Raw genomic sequence first — 22,098 nt, forward strand, 5'->3', positions numbered from 1 at the left:
GACAAACGGTTGGGATTGCCTACAGGATTTGATGGGGAGGTAATGGAAAATTTGAAAGTGGGGCAGAGAAACGTAAAAAAAGCTGCCAACTTGCCATGCAAAACAGACTGCACACGTCCATAGGTAGCCAACGCGACTGCATCACTGCTATCAGTAGTTACATGCACAATGGAACCTGTTGTGTTCACATCTGTCTCCAATGAAGTAATCTCTCCAGTTGGCTGGCTCCCCTTCAGGAGTCGTCCCATCATGTCGTACTCATAAAAGTAGGTTTTCCCATTGGACATGTGCTTGGAAACCAGCAGTCCTGAGCTTGGGAGATATTTGAATGTGGATGATTTGTTGTCAGGTGCAATAAAACGGTGCAGCAGGTAAATGTTGTCTGTGTTGATCTTGCATTTTGAACCATCTGGTGCCAAAATGAACTGTGCTTGCAAGTCAAAGCTGCGTTTAATTTGGATGCGGTTGCCAGCTGCATCAGACACTTCTACCAGTTTCCCATAGAAGGAATTGACACTGTATGTGTAGTTGTACATGAATAGATTGGTCATTATGTTTATTGAATACTGGTGCTGACCGTTCTTGTTAAATATATACAATTCTTGAGTTTCAGGAGACATCACTTCATATTGATTGAGCAAGTTAGGTTGAGGAAGTTCAGAAACAATAGAATACAAGCGCAAATTTCCCATGTCAGCTATATGCATCACGCCATCGGGTGTAACTGTTATTGATGTGGGTGTGTATAGCAACGCTTGAGCTGCCAGGGTTTCTTTGGAATCATAGCATTTACAGTTCGGTTTTTCACAGTCACATTTCGATTTTGCTCCAGCAAAATGATGAATTCTTCCATCAGTCGTAACAACCCTCACTCGGTTGATTTGGTGACTGTCACTCTCTACAATATACAAGTCTCCGTGAGGACTGAATGTCATACTTTCAGGAGAAGATAAACTAACATGGTTGGCGATACTTGAGGCCTGCTCGTCATCAGAGAGGATGCCGGTTGGTAAGAAGCTTGTCTGTTTTAATGGACAGTGCGCTTGTCGACCAGCAACAACAATGAGCTTCTTGTCCAAGGTGAATTTCAGCACCACCTTGTTGTCGAGTATGTGAAGCGTATCATCCAGAGGGTCAATGGCCAAAGCAGTTGGCCAACGAAGGCTCACCTGAAAATAAAAGAAGAAAACCAAAGTCAATAAATTAGCAGCAACAATAGCACAAATAGGAATATAAATATAATATATATATACATGTGTATGTATATGTGTGTGTGTGCGTGTGTATATATATATATGTGTGTGTGTGTATATATATATGTGTATATATGTGACCTCGTGAGTACCACTGGCGATTTTTTTCCTCTGTCTTCCCTTCTCGGGATCTTTCCTTCTCCTATGTTTCCGACGAAGAGCTCCGCTCGAAACGTTAAACCTCCTTCTTCCCTTCTTTCCTGAGCGTCCATTAATACTTTATTTGTTCCACATCCTCGCGTTGTTGTGTTTTTTGTTTTTTTTGTGTTTTCTTGTTTGGATTAACTATATATATATATATATATATATATATATGTGTGTGTGTATGTATGCATGTATATATATATATGTATGTATGTATGTATGTATGAGACCACTTTTTATAAACAAACATGGAAGTATCAAGTCAGTAGGTGTTTTTAGAGATGAAGGAAATGTTGAGTGCAAGAGAATAGCTGTAAAGACAGCAAATTGGGTAAGGTACACCAAGAGATGGGGAAAAAAGTGGACAACTTGGTACTTTCCATCTGTAAGAGTGTTCTATTGAATTTTCTGTTTTCACAGCTACATCTATATGTAGGTTGTGTGTGTGTGTGTGTGTGTGTGTGTGAGTGTGTTTGTGTGGTGTTGTGCAGTTAAGAAGGTTGTTCCCAGTCATATTGCCCAGAGGGGCCAGTCCCACTGAAAATGTTAGCCCCTGTAGCTCTAGCATCACCAAAATTCTATATGTGTGTATGGGTGTCTCCTCTATGCCGTAGAATACTTGGCCCTCTCCTGCAGGCATATCAAATGAGTCCAACTTCATCATCTGCATTTCATCTTGCATATCAAATGGCAGGATTGCATTCCCAAAATAAAGGTCCTGCACTGCACTAGTGCAGTTAGTGTGGATGCCCTCATTACCTCATTGCAACTCCGCTGGGCAGGGCATGTTTGCAGGATGGAGAGTGGCCGACTCCAAAAGGCAGTTTGCTATGCTGAAGTGCATCAGGGTAGGTGGAGCCAACATGGCCAGATATTGCGATACAGGGATGTGCTGAAAAGACATTTGAAGAACTCCGGCATCCCACCAGACTCCAGAGAGGAAAGTTCCAATCACTGAAGAACACAATTCCAGCCATTGAAGAGAAACAACAGAGAGAATATGAAAGAGCCCATGAGAGGCATCACTTCTCTGTTGCATCAAGTAGCTCCCCCTGCAGCAGATGCCATTGCAGCTGCAGGTCAAGAACTGGCCTTGAGGCCCCGATGTAAGCCTACTAGAGATAAATACTGGACAAGAACAGCCAAAGCTGATGCCTGATGGACAGCAGCCAGAGATGACATTATAGTAATGAAAGTAAGGAAAGAAGTAGCAAAATCCCGGTTATGTTGGTTCCTGCAACTGAACAAAGCCTCAGTTAGATTTACTCTTTCCTTGCTTAAATTACTTTTATTTTTATTTTTATATACACTCTGCAGAGTGTATATTATGCCTACTGCGGCTTTAGTGGGAGTTTCAAAGTGCTCCCCTTTCTAATTAGTCGGAGTTTCACTAACCTCCCTTTGATTATTGGAAGACTGTGCTAGCTTAGGATCCGGCATAATACGCTGAGGAAATGATTACCATGATTATATCTTTCCCCTTGATCAATGTGTGTGTGTATATATGTATACATTTCTATATATTTATATTTATGTACATTTATATGGTGGCTTATTATGGCTGTCTAAGAGTGACCGTTGCTTTTGCACATGTAAAGCACTTAGCTATATAGGTACATAAACTCTCAACAATAGGAAGGAAGAATATGGTAAGGTCAGTTAATTTTGTAAATGAAAAATGTATATGTGTGTATATATGTGTGTACCTATCTACCTATATATTATACATATATAAATGTGTATATGTATGTGTATGTATACATATATATATATATATATATATATATATATATATATATATATAGATAGATAGATAGATAGATACCCATACATTAGATGTATGTGCTTGTGTACACAAACACAGACATGCATAAGAAGAATTAGATGCAGTGTGCAAGAAAGAAGACTGTGCTGGTTTGGTCTTATGATATGGAGGGAGGCTGACAGCTCCCTAAAAAAGTGCTGACCTCTCAAAGAGGAGGGAATACGTAGAAGAGAAAGACCAATGAAAATGCAGGACAAAGTAGTGAAAATGATCTGTAGTTGTGGTGGAATACAGAGGAGATGAGAAAGGACTAAGTTGATTGGCAACATGCTGTGCTCAAGAAGACTCCCGCATCACAGCAAAACCGGTACCCCCCGCATCAGCTGTGAGGATGAGGCAGCCTGTTGATCCAATCAACAGAACTGTCTGCTCATGAAATTAATGGGCATGTGGCTGAGCGCTCTACAACCATGAATTCCTTGAATTCACGATACCTTGATTCATCATAACACAATAAGTGGCCCTTTAAAATGCACGTACAACTAATTTTTGCTATCTGAGGTGGAGACAAGAGCAATGGGAAATAAACCGTCTTGTTCAATTGTGCAAGGCCCTGCTGGGAGTGAAACCCTTACGATTGTGAACCGAATACCCTCACCACTACCTTCTCTATCACAGCAAATATGTGTTTATGTCATTATCTCTGGATCCAGTCTCTTCCTGTTGTATCCCTTTTTAAACACCTCTTCATCTTCCCTACACCCTGTGTCCATCATTGGCACTGTTCATTCAGCTCCTAAGATAAACTTACCTCTCACTCTCCCTGGAACTATTTCCTTTGTCTCTTGCATTCTCAGTATCATTCCTTATTCCTTATTCCCCTCTGAACACCCTGTTTACCTTTCCATTTCTTCTGCATATTTTGCCAAAAGCACCACTCACCTGCAACCTCGATTCAACCCCCAGTATTTTCATTCCTGTGAACCTTTGACCTCGTTTGGCACCTTGCATCTCTTTTGCACCTCATCCCCAAACATTTCACATTCTCTCTGCTGCTATTCATTATCTCCTTGACCCACTCCTACCGCTTTCACCTCCCCCACAACTGACCACACCTCCACCCAGATTCCCATTGATTACATTCACCCCTATCTCCATCCACCTGTTAGACTCCTTTTGCATTCTTGCAAATTTACTTACCTACCCACTCACCCTGTCCTCTCCTTTAAACTAATTCTCTTCTATTCATCCTCCTGTCACATTTTTCCCACATTTCTCTTTTTTAACTGGGGTAGCCATGTATCTACTCTACAGCAACACATGCTTCTGATGCTCTGCCATACTTTAACCTCTCCTCACCTAGCATTAAAACACCTCCCTCAACACTGCACCTCCACAGCTGTGGGTCTTATCTTGCAAGTTACCCTGCTAGTGCTGGTGCCACATAAAAAGCACCCAGTACACTCTGTGTAATGGTTGGTGATAGGAAGAGCATCCAGCTATAGAAACCAATAAAAAAACAAACACTGAAATTCAGTGCAGTCCTCTGGCCCAGCAGATCCTGTCGATCCAGTCAACACATGCCACTATCATGGACAATGGACATTAAATTATGAGGACGATGAGACGATGATGATATACAAAGATACTGTGTGATTGTGTTTCATAAGCATTCCAGTTCTGGTAAAAGTATTACTTGTTCAACAGTTTCTAGTTTATAGAGGTTTTGTTGCACACACACATATATATATAGCGAGTAACTCAAAATAGGTATGAAGTTTTGTAGATAATTATGCAATGTGAAGAAAGAAATGAAGTGAGCAATATTTACCTTGTCGGCAGATACAATTTCATCACATGGCAATGGTGTCCATTTACCAACCAGTTCTTGAGAACCAATTAGGGTGCTGATGCGGCCATTGGTACTGACATGGCGAATGTTGGGACCATCAGCGAAGTAGATGACACCATCTTTGTTGATTGCAATACCTGGATGAAAGGAAGAAAATGTAACCAAAATAAATTATTACAGCTGATACCAGAAGAGATAATCCTAAAAAAAATCTATGGTAAAATTCAGACAATGCAATGCTGCTTGTGCTGAGGTGAAATCAGTTCCCTGGGACTGTTGAAGAATATGATAAAGCACTCAGTATTCATGGTAGACCACACAGTAGTTCCTGCATTAAGGTTTAATTAAAAAAAAAAAAACAGGCAACTAAAAATCCCCAGGCTCTTAGATTTTTATTGTCTCCCATAAGCAATTACTTATCATTCCATTCTGTGTGTGTGTGTGTGTGAGTGAGTGTGTGTGTGTGTGCATGAATGTCTGTGTGTCTTCGTCTTGACACCACATGATGGTTTTTAACAAGCTTTAAAGTCTTCCATGAAAACATGCTTGAGAGTTACCAGTTGTGGGAGTACCTACCGTGTTTCACTCGTCAGACTGGGACCATACAGGGGCAACACCTTGAGGTATTTAAGTCAAATAGATCAACTACAGTACTTATTCTATCTCAGTCTCCTTTGCTGAGCCACTAAGTTACAGGGACATGTCAACACCAGTTGTCAAGTAGTGTTCAAGGACAAATACACACATAAACACACACACATAAACACACACACATACACACACACACATAAACACACACACACACATATACAATGGGCTTTTTTCTACCAAATCCATGATGCACAAGGCTTAGGCTATAAAAGAAGACCCTTGCCCAAAGTGCCACATGGGGGACTGAACTCAGTCATGTGGTTGGGAATACATAGTTCTGCCAACATGGTTTCATTAAGTGTGAAATTAAAAAAACAAATGCAAAGTAACAGGTAACACACAATCCTACCTTTAGGATGACTCAAGCGAGCTTTCACAGCCAAGCTTCCATCCCCGCAGAGAGCAGTCTCTCCAGGTGTACATTCCTCCCCATTACCAGCAATGACTTCAAAGTTTTCTTCAAGGCGTCGTACTGGACCCATTGTCTTTACTCGCAGAATCTTATGACTCATAGAGTCTGATATGTAGAGGCGGCCATCAACAGGACTCACAGTCATGTAATATTTGTAGGCTATGGATGATGTGCTGCAAAAATAAAACATTGATTTTCAGTGAACCAGTGGACAAATACACAAAGATGCTGTCATACATATGGATGGAAGCACTCCGTCGCTTACGACGATGAGGGTTCCGGTTGATCCGAATCAACGGAACAGCCTGCTCATGAAATTAATGTGTAAGTGGCTGAGCACTCCACAGACACGTGCACCCTTAACGTAGTTCTTGGGGATATTCAGCGTGACACAGAGAGTGACAAGGCCAGCCCCTTGAAATACAGGTACAACAGAAAGAGGAAGTAAGAGTAAGAGAAAGTTGTGGTGAAAGAGTACAGCAGGGATCACCACCATCACCTGCAGGAGCCTCGTGGAGCTTTAGGTGTTTTCGCTCAATAAACACTCACAACTCCCGGTCTGGGAGTTGAAACCGCGATCCTATGACCGCGAGTCCGCTGCCCTAACCACTGGGCCATTGCACCTCCACTGTCATACATATATACATCATATCACACGTGCACACATACACAGACACACATATATGTATATGTAAATGCACATGATAATAATATTAGGGAGTATATCCAAACTTACAGGGGAAAATTAGATTTAGGATTAAATCAAATTTCACAGTATAAATATAAATATAAATAAATATAAATTAAATTAGAGATAAAACCACTATTAGGCAAATCAATCAGTGAAAGACATAAACCAAAACATAAAAATAAATATAATTAAATAAAAAAATATAAAAATTTATGAATATAAATTTAAAATTTAAAATTTTATATTTTATATATTTTGTAAATGCATATACATAAAATACAAAATACAAAGTTATATCTTGAGATCGCTAGTGATAACAATACTCAAAATATATAACAGACTGCAATTGTAGTGCTCCAAATGAGTTGTATTCCGCTTATAACTCTGAGTAGAGGCAATGTCAAAAGCCAAACAACTGCATCAAGCTATACTCTCTGCTTTAGATTGGTCTCTAAGGATTGAAGTAAAAATACAATCTGCTCTAAACTCCCCTGCGATGTCTTGTGGGACTATAATGAATAGAAAACTACTTGATGGACTTTTACCTTCATGCTAAATTCATCACTGAATCTGTTGTCAAGCCTCACTTTCCTTCTTTCATCTTTGTACACATCTTGTGCCACCTTCACAAACATTTTTCTACACTTGCTTTCTTCAGTGACCACCAAATTGCAGAATGTGAAGTATTTTCCTCTGCAGTTACGTCCCTATGACGATTCCACCCGTAGCACCTCTTCCAGGCACAAAGTCAAACCGAATCCCATCCGGGTCTACCCTATCATGGATCATTTGTGTAGACTTTCTCTATCACCTTTAGAGCTTGGTCAAGAAGTTTGATTTCCCTATAATGTCCTCTCTTTAAGGCCTCTCCTTTCACTTTATAACAGTTTACAATGAAACTATTTTGCTGGTCATTGGTTCCAATACGTCCTGATATAACTTGATTAACTAACCAGGTGCTAATCACGTATTCTTCTTCGTCACATATCTTCAGCATGTCTGCAACTATCCCTGATTGACTCACAACCTTGTTTTCATCTCCCTAATCTTTTTACCCCATTGTTGTTAACTTGAATTGCTGATCCCCCTCATATAACACACAATCATCTTATCCGGAAGAATTTGTCAGATAATGGAATACCACAGACACAGAAAGACAGGACAGTCAGGTTTTGTAAATTTTTTATCCTGTTTCTAAGAGATGTTCTCAGACATAACAACAAGTAAAGCATGAATGGATATTTAGGACTTGCAGACAAAAATAAACAACAGAGCAATTCCACCCCTCCATCCAAAGCATTTTCAAGTGTAAACTGTATCTACAGCCAATATTTCCACTCCTACAAACAGTTTGCACAAAATCAATATTACACCACCACTATCTCCTTAATTATAATACGCAACTTGGTCCAAAGTCAGCTTAACCTTTCATCTTTTTGGGATTAATAAAATAAGTACCAGTTATGTACTGAGGTCAATGAAATCAGCTTAAACCCCTCTCCTGAAATTGCTGGCCTTGTGCCAAAATTTGAAACCAATATTACTCAACTTGGTAGACAAACAAAAAGAGTGACATCTTTATTTACTTTCAATGTTAAATCAACTTTGCCTCCCATTCGTTGGGATCAGATAAATTATATTTAATTAATATTCTTAGTATTATGCATTCTGCTAAATTTACTCAGAAAATTTGGAGCCTTATGTCAATTTATATTTATTATTATATTTGATTGAAACACAGGCATAGTTTACCATAATTTTCGAATCATTAGTGAAGTTGTTCTATTTATAGGTCACTAAATAGTTCTGTTTCTTCATGTTTCAATGCTTTTAAATATTTCTGCTCATGTATTTGGTGAGGATTTTATACATTGTATGGAGAAAGCATTGTGAGTGAATGTGTGGGTTTGTGTGTTTGTCTATGTTTTTGACTATGCTTCTTGTGTTTGTTTGTGTGCACGTGCATGTGTGTGTGTGTGTGTGTGTGTGTGTCTGTGTGTGTGTGCACTTCTTTGTGTAAGTGTCAGTTTTTGTACAGGCATAGATACGTGCATGTATATGTATGTGCATTTGTTCAAATGCATGCCTGCTTGTTTGCATTTTAATATATGTCACTTTTTGGTATTATGTGTGTGTGTGTGTGTGTTTTAATGTAAACATGTGTGTGGATGTGTGTGTGTGTGTGTGTTTTAATGTAAACATGTGTGTGTGTGTGTGTGTGTGTGTGTTTTAATGTAAACATGTGTGTGTGTGTGTGTATATGTGTGTGTGTGTGTGAGTGTGTTGTGAGTATATTTCAATATACACCTGTCTTTAGCAGTGGTTGTTTATTCGTACATAAATCTTTGTTGTTGTTGTTATAGTCATTCTGTGTATATTAATATATGGAACATATTTGTGAATGTTAAGAATTTATAGGAACCTGTTTATACACAGTTTACATAGACCCTGTTAGTGTAGGAGTAAATAAATTTATGTCCTCATAAATATATGCAATTACATATCGCTTGTGTGTGTGTGTGTGTGTGTGTTTTCTCTAGTTTGTTTGTCTCGCATTACATTCTATCAAACTGACTTTTATTTTCTACATTCTTGCTTAAATTATATTTGACATGTTTCACTGCCAATTATACACACTTGCAATAACAAAAATCCTTTATAAAACTAATTTCTTTTTCAGTTCTTCTTCCTTATTCCTCAACAGACTTCCTCTCTCTTTATTCTGCTATTTTTTCCTCCATTCTTCTACTTCTTCACCATTTCCATTTCCCATTGTCTTAGTCCTCCTCCTCCTCCCATCTCCTTCAATCTTATCAGACTTCCTCATTCTTTCTATCTTCTTACTACTATATCTTTCCCCTTCCTTAAACATTTCTCCATCATCTCCCTACAATTCTTCTTCATCTATTTACTTTTATGCTTCTATTTCTTATTTGCATTCCTTCTATATACTTCACCCCCTCCTTCCTTTACTATTTTCTTCTTCCAATTCATCTTGTTGCTTCATTTTCTTTTCCCCCAATTTATGTTAAATGCTGTCAGAATTTCTTCCCCAACAAACTTTTACTTTCATAATCTATGTTTCAGATTTTCCATATTTCCATTTATTTATTTTTTTTCTTTTCTTGACTGGGAATATACTTAGAGTCTAGAGACAATGGGATGTGAACCGGTGTTGCAATAGAGATACTCAACCACTTTTAAATCCTTGAAATTAAGAAAAAATTCAACTGAAATATATCATCATCATCATCTTAACATCTGTTTTCCATGCTGGCATGGGTTGAAAGGCTCGACTGGGGTCTGGGAAGCCAGGAGGCTGCACCAGGCTCCAATCTGATCTGGCAGTGTTTCTACAGCTGGATGCCCTTCCTAATGCCAACCACTCCGACAGTGTAGTGCGTGCTTTGTACATGCCACTGGCACGTAAAAAGCACCCACTGCAGAGGCAGCTGGCAATGACCACAGTTGGTCGGTGCTTTTTATGTGCCACTGGCACGGAACCCAGTCAAGGCGGCACTGGCATACAAGGTGGCACTGGCATTATATATATATATATATATATATATATATTACTTTTATATTTAATGTATTGAGAACTGTTGTACTTTGCCAAATGCAATTTGGTCGATCTTTTCTTTGTACAAGCATTGAGGGCAATGTCTATGAACACAGTTCTATATTTAAGAGATGAGGAATTATGTACATTATTTACATTTGACAGATATTTGTCCTCATCTTGTTTCTTGTTAACACAACGTTTCGGCTGATGAAGGCTGGAGGGTATATCAGCTGAAACGTTGTGTTAACAAACAAGACGAGGACAAATATCCATCAAATGTAAACAATGTAAATAATGTAAATGTCTATGAAGTTGCTAAACCAGCAGAAACACTCTCTACAACTTTTATTAAAACTGATTAATTTATTAAATTTTTGTACAAAATATTGTTTACTCTGATTTTTCATGTTTACGTATTTTATAATATATACACATATATAAATGGCAGCCATGAATTGTAGTTCTAGTCGTTGGCCCCTCTGAATAGTTGTGGTCATTGATGATACCGTGTAAATGGCCCCTGTGAATTGTAGTCATGGACATTGTTGGTACTGTGTAAAGTATGAACCATTGTGGTTGACAGTGCCATGAAAATGACATCCATGAATCATAGTCATGGTTGTAGCTGCTACCATGTAGATAGCACCCATGAATCATAGCTGGGGTTATTGCTGGTACCATGTGAAGGGCACCTGTGAATTGTCACGGTCATTGCCGGTACCATATAAAGCACCCATTACACTCCTGGAGTGCTTGGTGTTAGAAAGGGCATCTGGTTTATCAGCTCCAGCATCTAACCCATGCCAGCATGTGGAGAGTGGACCTTAAATAATGATGATGATGGAGATGATGATGATGATGATGATGATGATGATGATGCTGATATGAGTTCTGGAAATGCTATATTTTGGGTTCCCCGTCCCTAACGGTGACTCCCCATCCATGCATTATGCCTGCTCCTTCCCCCTCCCCAGCAACTATATTCTCTTCACTGCTCCAGCTTCCCACCCCACTGCCACACTTCTGCATCCCTCTATCTTCCTTAGCTCGTGGCCCTTGTCTCCCCTACCCTCCAGCCCTATCCATTTTAGCAATCTGCTTTCCCAAACTCCATTCACTCATGCAATCAGACAATCTTGTAAATCAAGCTTCTACTCAGCTTGTGACTTGTGGGGGTGGGCATCTGAGCACCTTATTGCCATTATCTATGTCTTGCAGCTCCTTCTATATATTTTGTCTTTCTCTTTTTCCCCCACTAGATGCAACCATGCAGGACCCTGCCTTGCACCTCCTCTCTCATAGTAAGAGCCTCATTCCCTAGCATGAAACTAACTTCCCAACCACCCCACCAGGGCTCATAGTCCTGCAAACTACATAGTGACCTCAATAATGTGCATGGCATGAAAAAAGCATTCACTCCACACTGTAAAGTGATTTGGCATTAGGAAGGGCATCCAGAAATTAGAGTAAATTGCAGTCCTTAGATACATCAGATCATTAAACCATCTAATCTATGCCATATATACACATGTATATGAATGAATGAATGAATGAATGAGTGTGTGTGTGTGTGTGTGTGTGTGCAACTGCTTGAAGAAAATTATAGTCATGATTACAATAATGAAAAAGACGGGAAGGAGAAGGTGGGAGAAAGCAGAATAAGAATACAAAGCTATCCTCTCCAGTTCTAACTAAAAGGGAATTAATCCCATCATACAAAGAAATTGAAAAAAAAGAGTGCTTACCTCATCTGTAAGATACTAGCCACTTCTTCTCTACTTGGAGACAGTTTGCGTATCAGGTTGTAATCGCCTACGTACAAGCTCCCATCAAGTCCACTTGCAAGGGCCACCGGTGCAAGCAGCTGCTTGTCCAGTGCCTTCCCATCAGAGTTGTCTCCAAGTAATTTGCGACGGGAACCATTTCCAAGAATGTTAACAAGTTTTTTCGGTTTCTCTTTCAGGTAAATGTTGGTGCCATCACCTTTGTGCAGGATTCCTACAAACAAAAACAAATTAATATGTAAATTTAGAGGAAAGTGAATTTTCAGAATTTCATCTGCACACACATTTTAACCTCTCTCCTTCAGTACCATTCCTTATCCTAGCAGAGAAGTTTTTATCTTGCAAGTTACTTGGTAACCCTCTGGTGTTGGGGCCATGTTAAAAGTACCAGTGCTCATGTCATGTAAAAATCACCCAGTCCATACTCTGTAAAGTGGTTGACATCAGGAAGGTTAAGCAGCCGTAGAAACTGTGCAAAGACAGACAAATGGAGCCTGGTGCAGCTCTCTGGCTTGCAAGCTCCTGACAAACTGTGCAACCCATGCCAGCATGGAACATAGATGTTCAATGATGATGATCAACGTACATTCATGCATACAGACAGGCAGACAGATCCAAACCATCATTAGAATTATAAATATTTGTAAAACTTTCCAGAAGTTTATTACTTAAATATGCTTGCATATCGAGATGTGCAACTATATGCATAAGAATGTATACATGAAACAAAACATTCAAATCTGCTCACACACTGACTCCAAATATGGCACATATACACGTACCTGTAAAAATGCCATTATCCAGGTACCTGTAAAAATACCATTATATCTCATCGAAATGTCAGCAATGGGAAATGGACATTAAATGGTGATGATGATGATGATGTTATATATAGATATAGACATACATACGTATGCATGCCTATCTATCTAAGTCCTACATCTATACTGGGATGACTAGGTTAGTGCACTTGGAATGTTGCTCTTCAGGGTGCATATCTGAGCAATGTTGGCCATGCAGCAAGTTCCCCATCTTAATGCCAGTGATGTTGAAGGAAAAAGTATGGCTGAATGCACCTTTGCTTCCATGTTGTCATAGACAAACCCAGAATGCAAATAGATGGAACCAATGTCATTAATTCCAATGTTCATTCATCACCAACAGCAGCAGCAGCAGTGGCAGCAGCAGCAGTGGCAGCAGCAGCAGTGGCAGCAGCAGCACACCATTATTGTTATCTTCCCTTATTGTCATCTCTGCCAATATCAGTCTAGCTGTCAATGCTATCATAATTATTTTTCAATAGAACATTGCCTTCGATTGATAATTACCAGTTCGTTATCAATGAAAATGGTGTCTATTTCTAAATGTGAATGGTAAAAAAATTGCAGCTGACAGAATTAATGGCTGAAAACTTCCTAATCTAGATCCAGTCACTAATACTGCTTAAGGGCTCAAAACAAAGATGCTTCAAAACTCAACCTCCAGCAAGTTTTTTTGGAACCAATTTGATTAAACTTGCCACAGGCTACCACTGAGTCCAGGGCTGTGTCACAAAATAGTTACAATTGTAACACTGTCTTAACTTGAGATTCCTTTCATCCATTTGTCCAATGTAATTAACAGATATGAAATATTAAAAAATTTGTCTTCATGATTGGAATAAAGTTGTTGATAAGAGAACCTACCTTCCTGAAAGTTATATGTATGGTGAATATCCAAATTCCATCCACCAATCTCAGAAGATGTTAAATCATAGCCACTCATTGTTGTACTCCGAGCTTCCCAGAAGATGTAATGACAGTTTTGGTACTGGTACCCAACAAACACTAAGAAACACAAAGAAAATTGCAATACATGAATGAGAGTTTGGTTCACTGTTAGGAATACATTGAAAATCCAAAACACTTTAAATCCAAAAGAATATTTCCACATATTTATATAACTGACAACATGGTTCATTTTCAAAGCAATTCCTCAAAAGTATCAGGAATTTGCATGCACATCATCATCATCATCATTTAGCGTCCGCTTGGACGGTTCAACTGGGGACTGTGAAGCCAGAAGGCTGCATCAGGCCCAGTCTGATCTGGCAGTGTTTCTACGGTTGGATGCCCTTCCTAACGCCAACCACTCCGTGAGTGTAGTGGGTGCTTTTTACGTGCCACCCGCACAGGTGCCAGATGGAGCTGGCAAACGGCCATGGACGGATGGTGCTTTTTACGTGCCACTGGCACACACACACAAATATTTTACACCAACTTGATGCTGAATGCTGTGCATAATGAGTTGAACATGAAACAGGGCCGATAAACCGGCCATCAAAATCAGCCAATGGAAGGGGAGTTGGTCCCCAGATTTGCCACTAAAGACTCTTCTCCACAAGTCGAATCAGCTTTGGAAACTGATAAACCACCATTTTACTTGGGGGCCATACAGTATATAAATATATACTTTTCTCTAATTTCAGTTGCATATTTTAAATATACGTATTGCATTTTCTAAGCTCATGTCTCGTGTGTGTGAGTGTGTATGTATGTATGCATGCATACACACACACACACACACACGAGAGAGAGATTCAGAATGGAGTCGTTTTCTTGGGTAAAATAATGCTGGTGAGTGGATATGAACTGCTTGTGCTCCATGAACTTGGCCTTCTGAAATCTCTAATCTCACACACACACACACACATATATGTGATCATTTTATTCATTCTGAATTTGTTTGCACTAATCATTTCAGTCACCTTGTACCACTAATCACTCAATTATGAAATAATAAGAGAAATAGTTATCGAGCAAACATCTAGATTTAAAACCACCAAGTTCAATATCCCCTACCCAAGGACACTGCACAACAGTACCGGTAGGTTTTGCACTCATTATGATATGGTATGTCAAGTCATGCCATGAGTTAATAACCATTGCAACTTGTCTTATGAAGCACAAGTGAATGGATATATTCAGCGTTTGCGAGCATACAAGTTGCACACGGTTGAATGGTCAGATGTTCTGGTCCTGCTACCTGAGTCCAGTCAAAAGCATCCTTAAGTGTCAACATCCTAAACCCACCTTTGACTACCACAAAATGGCTTAATTCTTTGCTTGTACATTTTAACCCTTTAGTGTTCGCATTATTCTGCCAAAATTAATGCTTCTTCATCTACATTGTTTTGAATTAATCATGCATTATCTTGTAGTTATGAGATTTTGATGAAGTAGCTGTTCATTTTTTAAACGATATTGTAGGGTTGGTGTGAGAGACCAGATCTGGCTAGTTTGAACATAAAACAGGCAAAATACTTTTGGCCGGATATGGCCGGTTTAAATGCTAAAGGGTTAAAGTAATTTTTCTCATAAGGCACTAAATTTTATTAAATTTTAGAGTTGCAATTTTCATACATTTGCTCAATGCGATGGTGAAGAAAGAAGCATAATATCGATGTAATTCTGTTCTCTCTTTTCATTAATAAAGAGAGGGAGAAGCAATTTCAGTTATGTAAATGTCTTTCTTTTACAGTGAGCGTGTGTGTGTGTGGGGGGGGGGGGACTGGTATATGTCTGTTTGAGAACCATTACTTGTTAAGTACAGCAAAATATCTTTTGTGGGGCTTGAACCGATAATTTTAGCTCTTCACAGATCCTTATAATAAACTGAAACCCTACCCAAGAGTATAACTTTCTCTCTCTCTCTCCAAAAGACCGATTAAAATCCTAATGGATCATCGAGATTTGTGAAAGAATGATTTTCTAGCATTATAAAAAACATAACAAGAAAACCCCTAAAAGATGTGCTTCTTTGGCAGTATCTTAGCCAAGAGACTCAAATTAGCCTGTGAGGAAACAGGTAATAACGATATTCTTTCCATTAATGGTTTTCCATCAAAATCCAAAATATACTTACCTCTAGCTGTAACAATACCATAAACTTTCTGGCGGTAAACATTTCGACGATTCCAAGAAAAAGTATACTTGAGGTTTGGATCAGCTTCAAAGACCTTCTCCATAACAATTCCTTCTACAGACACTCTCAGATGCACCACAGCTAAGGATTCTGGGATCCTACTAGGCGTCATCTGAATCAAAATAACTGACATATATCCGGCAGATTCACTACTGTGATAGACTAAATGAACATTGGTGTGAGGAATGGACAAGCTCTCCTGTAGGACCTACAAACAATAGCAAAAAGAAGTTGTAAAATGGATTTCTCTAAGACAATTAATAATAAAAGCATGAAGGACCATCTTTTGTGGAAGGAGTCTAACAAAATGCATATCAGTAATTTGCTGGGGCTTGCTTGATAAATTGTGGAATAATTAAAGGTAAAGTTGGTCTTGGAATAAAACACACACACACACACACATGTATGGTTGGCAGTTTTTATCGTTGGTTGATGATATTGCAGAACCAGTAACTTATCTCTACCTCTGCTGTGCCTTGGCTCTTTCAAGAAGCAAGTACCAAGCCCCAGGTACACTTACTATTACTTTACTCATGGATAAACTCCACCACTTGATGTATTTAAGGTCATACCCAGGACATTATATGTGAATATATATCTATGTACTATCATGGAGAAAGCTGCTTGTTAATTACTTGGTGCTATGTGCTTTTTAAAAAAAGATAGTAGTTATTAAAGGCGAGACTGTCTTGAGAAATTTTATAATTCCAGTTTTAAAATATTTTTATCCAAATGTGGTTTTGAAACTTCTTGTATTATAAATGATTTCAAGTAGAGACTTTAGTTACAAATTTTATTCAACTGGATATTTCAGTTAACTCCACAATAATGTCTTTTCAACCTTTTGGAAATACACTTAGTTTTATATGTCTACTCTTTTATTGCTTCAAAATATTCTCCATTTGAAGCAATGCATTGGTCCAGATGCATTTTCCACTGTTCGAAGAAGTGTTGAAACTCTTGTGAAGTAATGCTTTTTAACACCTCTGTCATTTTTTTTTTTTGCTTCACCTCTTCTATATCTGCAAATTCCATAGCACCAGCTCTCATCACCAGTGATGACCTTTGGAAAAAGGTCTGCATCAACTTCCACCCATTCTTTTAGTCCACGGCATACATTCAGTTATGATTGCTTTTGATCTTCCGTGAAAAAGCAAGGCACAAATTTTGCTGCAACTCTTTTCATTCACAATTCCTCACTCAAAATTTGTTGGCAAGAGCCCCAGGACACACCAGTCAGATCAAGTTCATCAATTGTTTGGTGATGATCCTCCAAGATCAGTTCATGAGTTGTCATGATGTTTTCATTCGTTTGGGAGGTTGAGGGCCACTCCGAATGAGATGGGTCTTCAAGTGATGAGAGACCATCCCTAAAGCGTGAAAACCACTCTTAAACTTGTGCTTTGCTCATAACAGCGTCCTGGTAAGCAGTAAGAAGCATGACAACTGTTTATAGCCACCGTTTCCCCCCAGCAGAAAACAGACTTTCACAGAAGCATGCTGTTCTTTTGTTTTGGCCATTGTAAAAATCGACAAACAAGGGAGAAGCACTGCAAAGAGAAGACACACCATGGGGGTGTAGGACTACACTCAATATAACCGGTCACCATACTGATGCCTGAGGATCACATCAAGTAGCTTCTAGTGGCAGAAGCCTGGACTACAATGGGCTTGTCCACAGAGAAAGTTTGGATACCTCATCATACATTCAACATTGCTTTCTCCAAATTATAAGTTTAATCCAATATCAGCCAAATTTTGCTGATTCCAGTATCTTTTCATATTCGTTGGGTGTTAAAGAAATAGAAAGCTGATTAAGAAGAGTGGTTGTAATTTATTTCAACTGCGCATAACTACAGATATGAGCCTCTCCATCCCACAAATTTGTCTTCCCATAACTATCTGAAAACAGGTACTTTTTTTTAATGAAATTTTCTTCAAATACCTTGCAAGTGTCATAGATTATCTCCAGAATTTCAGGTGACCAAAAGGTGAGGCAGACACTTCATGCATCACTACTTCTGATGAATTAGTTTTGAGGATGATTTCAGTCTTTCCTGAAAATTCTCTGACAGAAATCTTTGCTAGCATTACTTGTTAAATACAATCTCTTTCATTATTCTAAAAAAATTTGAGGATGGTCTGGCCCCGGCATGTTCACTTAGTATGCTAAAAATAGCATGAATCCCATGGTTCTCAAAAGGTAATAGTTTTTCAATGTCATCATCATCATCATTTAACGTCCGTTCTCCATGCTAGCATGGGTTGGACGTTCGACCGGGGATCTGGGAAGCCAGAAGGCTGCACCAGGCCCAGTCTGATGTGGCAGTGTTTCTACAGCTGGATGCCCTTCCTAATGCCAACCACTCTGAGAGTGTAGTGGGTGTTTTTTACATGCCACCGGCACAGGTGCCAAGCAAGGCTTGCAGCAGCCACAATCGGATTGGTGCCTTTTACGTGCCACCGGCATGGAAGCCAGTCAAGGTGGTGCTGGCATCGGCCACGTTTGGATGGTACTTGTTACGTGCCACCGGCACGGAAGCCAGTCAAGGCGGTGCTGGCATCAGCCACGTTCAGATGGTGCTTTTTACGTGCCACCAGCACAGGGATCACAACTACAATTTCCATTGATTTTTGATGTTGGTGTACTTGACCCAATAGGTCTCCTCAAGCACAGGGTCAAAACGGTGTTTCCTTACTTGCCACCTGCACAGGAGTCAGTCATTGTAATTAAATCAGCAAAAACAATCAGAAAACCAAGCCAAGATGCATGGAATATCCATTTCCCTCCCCTTTTTCTCACATTAAATTCCTATGAAAGCAAAATCTGAATCCTCTGAATGTTACTTGTTGAAACTTTCATTAGAATAACCATTGTTCTGAATCTTATGAGGAAACAAAATTGATGGGTGCGAATTATGTGGAACTCCTCTTCCCTGCAAATTTTTTTTACCCCAAACTACAATATAATCGTAATCTACACCATCTGAAATGGTATTTGTAGAAACGCTCATGATTCAATATGAATTTCTGAGGAAGTTATGAAGAAACAAATAGAGTCGGGCACATTTCTGTAGTTATGCTTTAAATTTACTGTGGGAGGGATTTACTGCTGGATGAATGAAGGGTTTAAAGGAAAATTAGACATAATGTATAAAAAACAGAAGATTTAATCATATTGAGTAAATATCATTTAGCAACTGGCAGAAAACTGCCAGAAGGGTGGTCTTTTTGCAAGTATGTGTATATATATATATATATATATATATATATATATAGTATGCATTGTCTGGGAGATTTTTCTTGCAGTAGAAGAAATAGCCAAATTTTTGGCTGCTATTTCTAAAAAGCTTGGTATGTGGTAAAGTAAATTATTTTACTTTACCCTATTTTTATAAAGTAATATTTCAAATATACCGTAAATGGTCGTTTTACATACCGAACACTGCTCGGTCGAATTAATTATTAATTAATTTTACACTTTTTTATTGACAATATATATATATATATATATGTGTATATGTGCATGTAACTGCATGTATAATACTCATAAAACAGCAGATTTTAATCTGTGTGAGAGGAGAATTTAATGGCCTATGTACACTTGACAATTATTGATATTACAAATCATTTTAGAAAATCCCTTATGGCAAATGTGAAATATCGTTTTACATTCTCATTGATTGTGGTTATCACTTGGATCTAAAATCAATCATCTATTGATCTTTCATATTTTCTTTTGTCATTTAAACCATTTTGAAGTTGTGTCACCCCCTCCCCCCCACTTGAGCAGTTTCACTGTTACACCCCACTCAGTTATGTTTCTGGATATTATTACTGTTGTTCATAATTTCATAAAGCAAAAGTCTAATCACCTGAGACTCTGGGATGATAGTGGTCTTCTCTGGACAGGCACCAAGCTGGGTGTGTTGCCAAGTTGAGAGGACAACTGGCCGTAGCAGATAGTATTGGTGTTCAACATTGCACAGGATTGGATTTGGTGCTATCCAGTCGTCATCTTCCAAAGTCATGATAACTGTGTCCATTGTTATGATTTGGTTCCAAGGTACGAGAACGCTTGCACTTTGAGCAGGAAACGGCTCTCTGTTAAACTGTAGTGTCACTGAGCCACCACCATTGACTAAAATGTCAAACCTGCAAAATAAAAGATTGGGATCAACAAAACCAGAAAAGTAAAAGATTAGGCAACAAAAAACACATTGATAAAATCATTTTGTCGTGTGGCTTTCTGTCAAATCTAGTTTTGTCTAACTCAGATTTGTCATCATTTTAAATTTGTCTCTTTTTCATGACTCACAGACTGTTAAAGACAACGGTGGGACAGAAATGGTAGGATGATCCTGATTGTCCAAAGTTGATATAGAAAGATGGAGAGCTGAATGTCATGCAGCTCTGTCAAGACCAGTTAAGTTTTTAAAGATTTAAAAATAGAAAATCTAAACAAATCTTAGAGCATTTTTATCTTCTTTTTTTTCTACATTTCTACCTGTGAGGAATAGAATAACTTTGTTGTACACCTTATAGAGTTACTACCTACACCTTTTCTACATGCAGCCCTGCTCAATATGTAGAAAAGAAGTAGCTAGAAACTCCATATGGTATACCGAGTGCAAGTTATGGACACATAAGGAGTGCTGCAATATGAAAGGGAAGTTAACAAAGAAAGTAGTCTTTGTGTGCGGCAGATGTATCGATACAATAAACACTAAAATTGTACAGAAAACAGACTGCATCAAATGCTAAGGGGAATACCTAGAAGTAGATGATAGCTTCCATTCTCTTGGTGACCATGTCTGCAGTGAAGGTGGATGCTTCAAGAGCATAGCTGCAAGAATAAGAATTGGCTGAGCAAAGTTCAGAGAGCTTCTACCTTTGTTGACCAGAAAGAGATCTCCTGCAGAGTGAAAGGCAGACTGTATGATGCCTTTGTGTGAACAGCCATACTATATGGCAGTGAAACATGGGCTGTGACTGCAGAAGACATGTGAATGCTTTGCTGGATGTGCAATGTCAATGTATGTGTATGACAGAGTGTGAGCACCTTGAGAGAAGAATTCGGCATATGAGGCATTAGATGTGGTATGCAAGGAAGAAGACTGCTCTAGGATGGTCATGTGAAGCATATGGATGAGGACAGTTGCATAAAGAAGTGCCGATCTCTAAACGTGGAGGGAACCTGTGGAAGAAGTAGACCCAGGAAGACATGGGATGAGGTGATCAAACATGATCTTTGGATGTTGGGTCATATGGAAGTGATGACAAGTGACCAAGACCTTTGGCAATTTGCTGTGCTTGAGAAACTCATCAAATCAAGTAAAATCATAATCATGGCCAGTGCCAGTGACACGTAAATGGTACCCATGCTGGTGACACCTAAAAGGCACCCACTACTCTCATGGAGTGGTTGGCATTAGGAAGGGCATCCAGCCATAGAAATCAAGCCAAATCAGACTGGAGCCTGGTACAGCTCTCCAGCTTACCAGTTCCAATCAAACCATCTCACCCATGCCAGCATGGAAAATGGATGCTAAATGATGATGATGACGATGAAGTAAGTTTAATTAATTATTCTACCACCTTATTAAAAACTTACAAACATGTAAATTCAGAAATCAATGATTTCTTTTCAATATATATATTCATGACTCAGTAATTTCCCCAATGATTAAGGAGGCACAGTAATTATTTATTCCATTTTTCTGATGTTTTTAAAGCTTATTTGATACAAGTCAGTGATCTTCAAAGTGTCCTCTCATGATTCACTGGACACAGGAAGATATTAACTTTGCTTTTGCAATTCTGTTTTTTTTTTTCTTCTTTTAAACATTATTTCTTTACTCATGAGTTGGATATATTAATGATTTGTCGATGGTCTTAATAATGCCTGATATGGCTCACTTAGTTTGTTGACATCCAGTTTCACTGAGTCTCATTTAAAAGACAATAAAAACCTTGTCTTTGTCAATACGACCAGCAAAACTGGTCATACTGAAATTAAAC

The 22,098-nt window shown here is 38.8% G+C and overlaps 1 protein-coding gene across 9 annotated transcripts in view; it reads right to left on the reverse strand.

Moving 5' to 3' along the window:
- LOC115214302 (teneurin-m) overlaps positions 1-22,098 on the reverse strand; it is a 517,371-nt gene that overhangs the window by 131,912 nt on the left and 363,361 nt on the right. For all 9 annotated transcript variants that reach the window (XM_029783463.2, XM_029783461.2, XM_029783465.2 and 6 more), the window contains 7 exons: positions 19,953-20,232; positions 16,018-16,285; positions 13,800-13,940; positions 12,076-12,328; positions 6,015-6,250; positions 4,994-5,151; positions 95-1,169 (listed from right to left, as the gene is read on the reverse strand). In XM_029783463.2, coding sequence (XP_029639323.1) covers positions 95-1,169; positions 4,994-5,151; positions 6,015-6,250; positions 12,076-12,328; positions 13,800-13,940; positions 16,018-16,285; positions 19,953-20,232 — 2,411 coding nt within the window. The remainder of the gene's footprint in view (positions 1-94; positions 1,170-4,993; positions 5,152-6,014; positions 6,251-12,075; positions 12,329-13,799; positions 13,941-16,017; positions 16,286-19,952; positions 20,233-22,098) is intronic.

Source organism: Octopus sinensis, linkage group LG7 (genome assembly GCF_006345805.1).
Source record: "Octopus sinensis linkage group LG7, ASM634580v1, whole genome shotgun sequence".
Classification (NCBI taxonomy): Eukaryota; Metazoa; Mollusca; class Cephalopoda; order Octopoda; family Octopodidae; genus Octopus; species Octopus sinensis.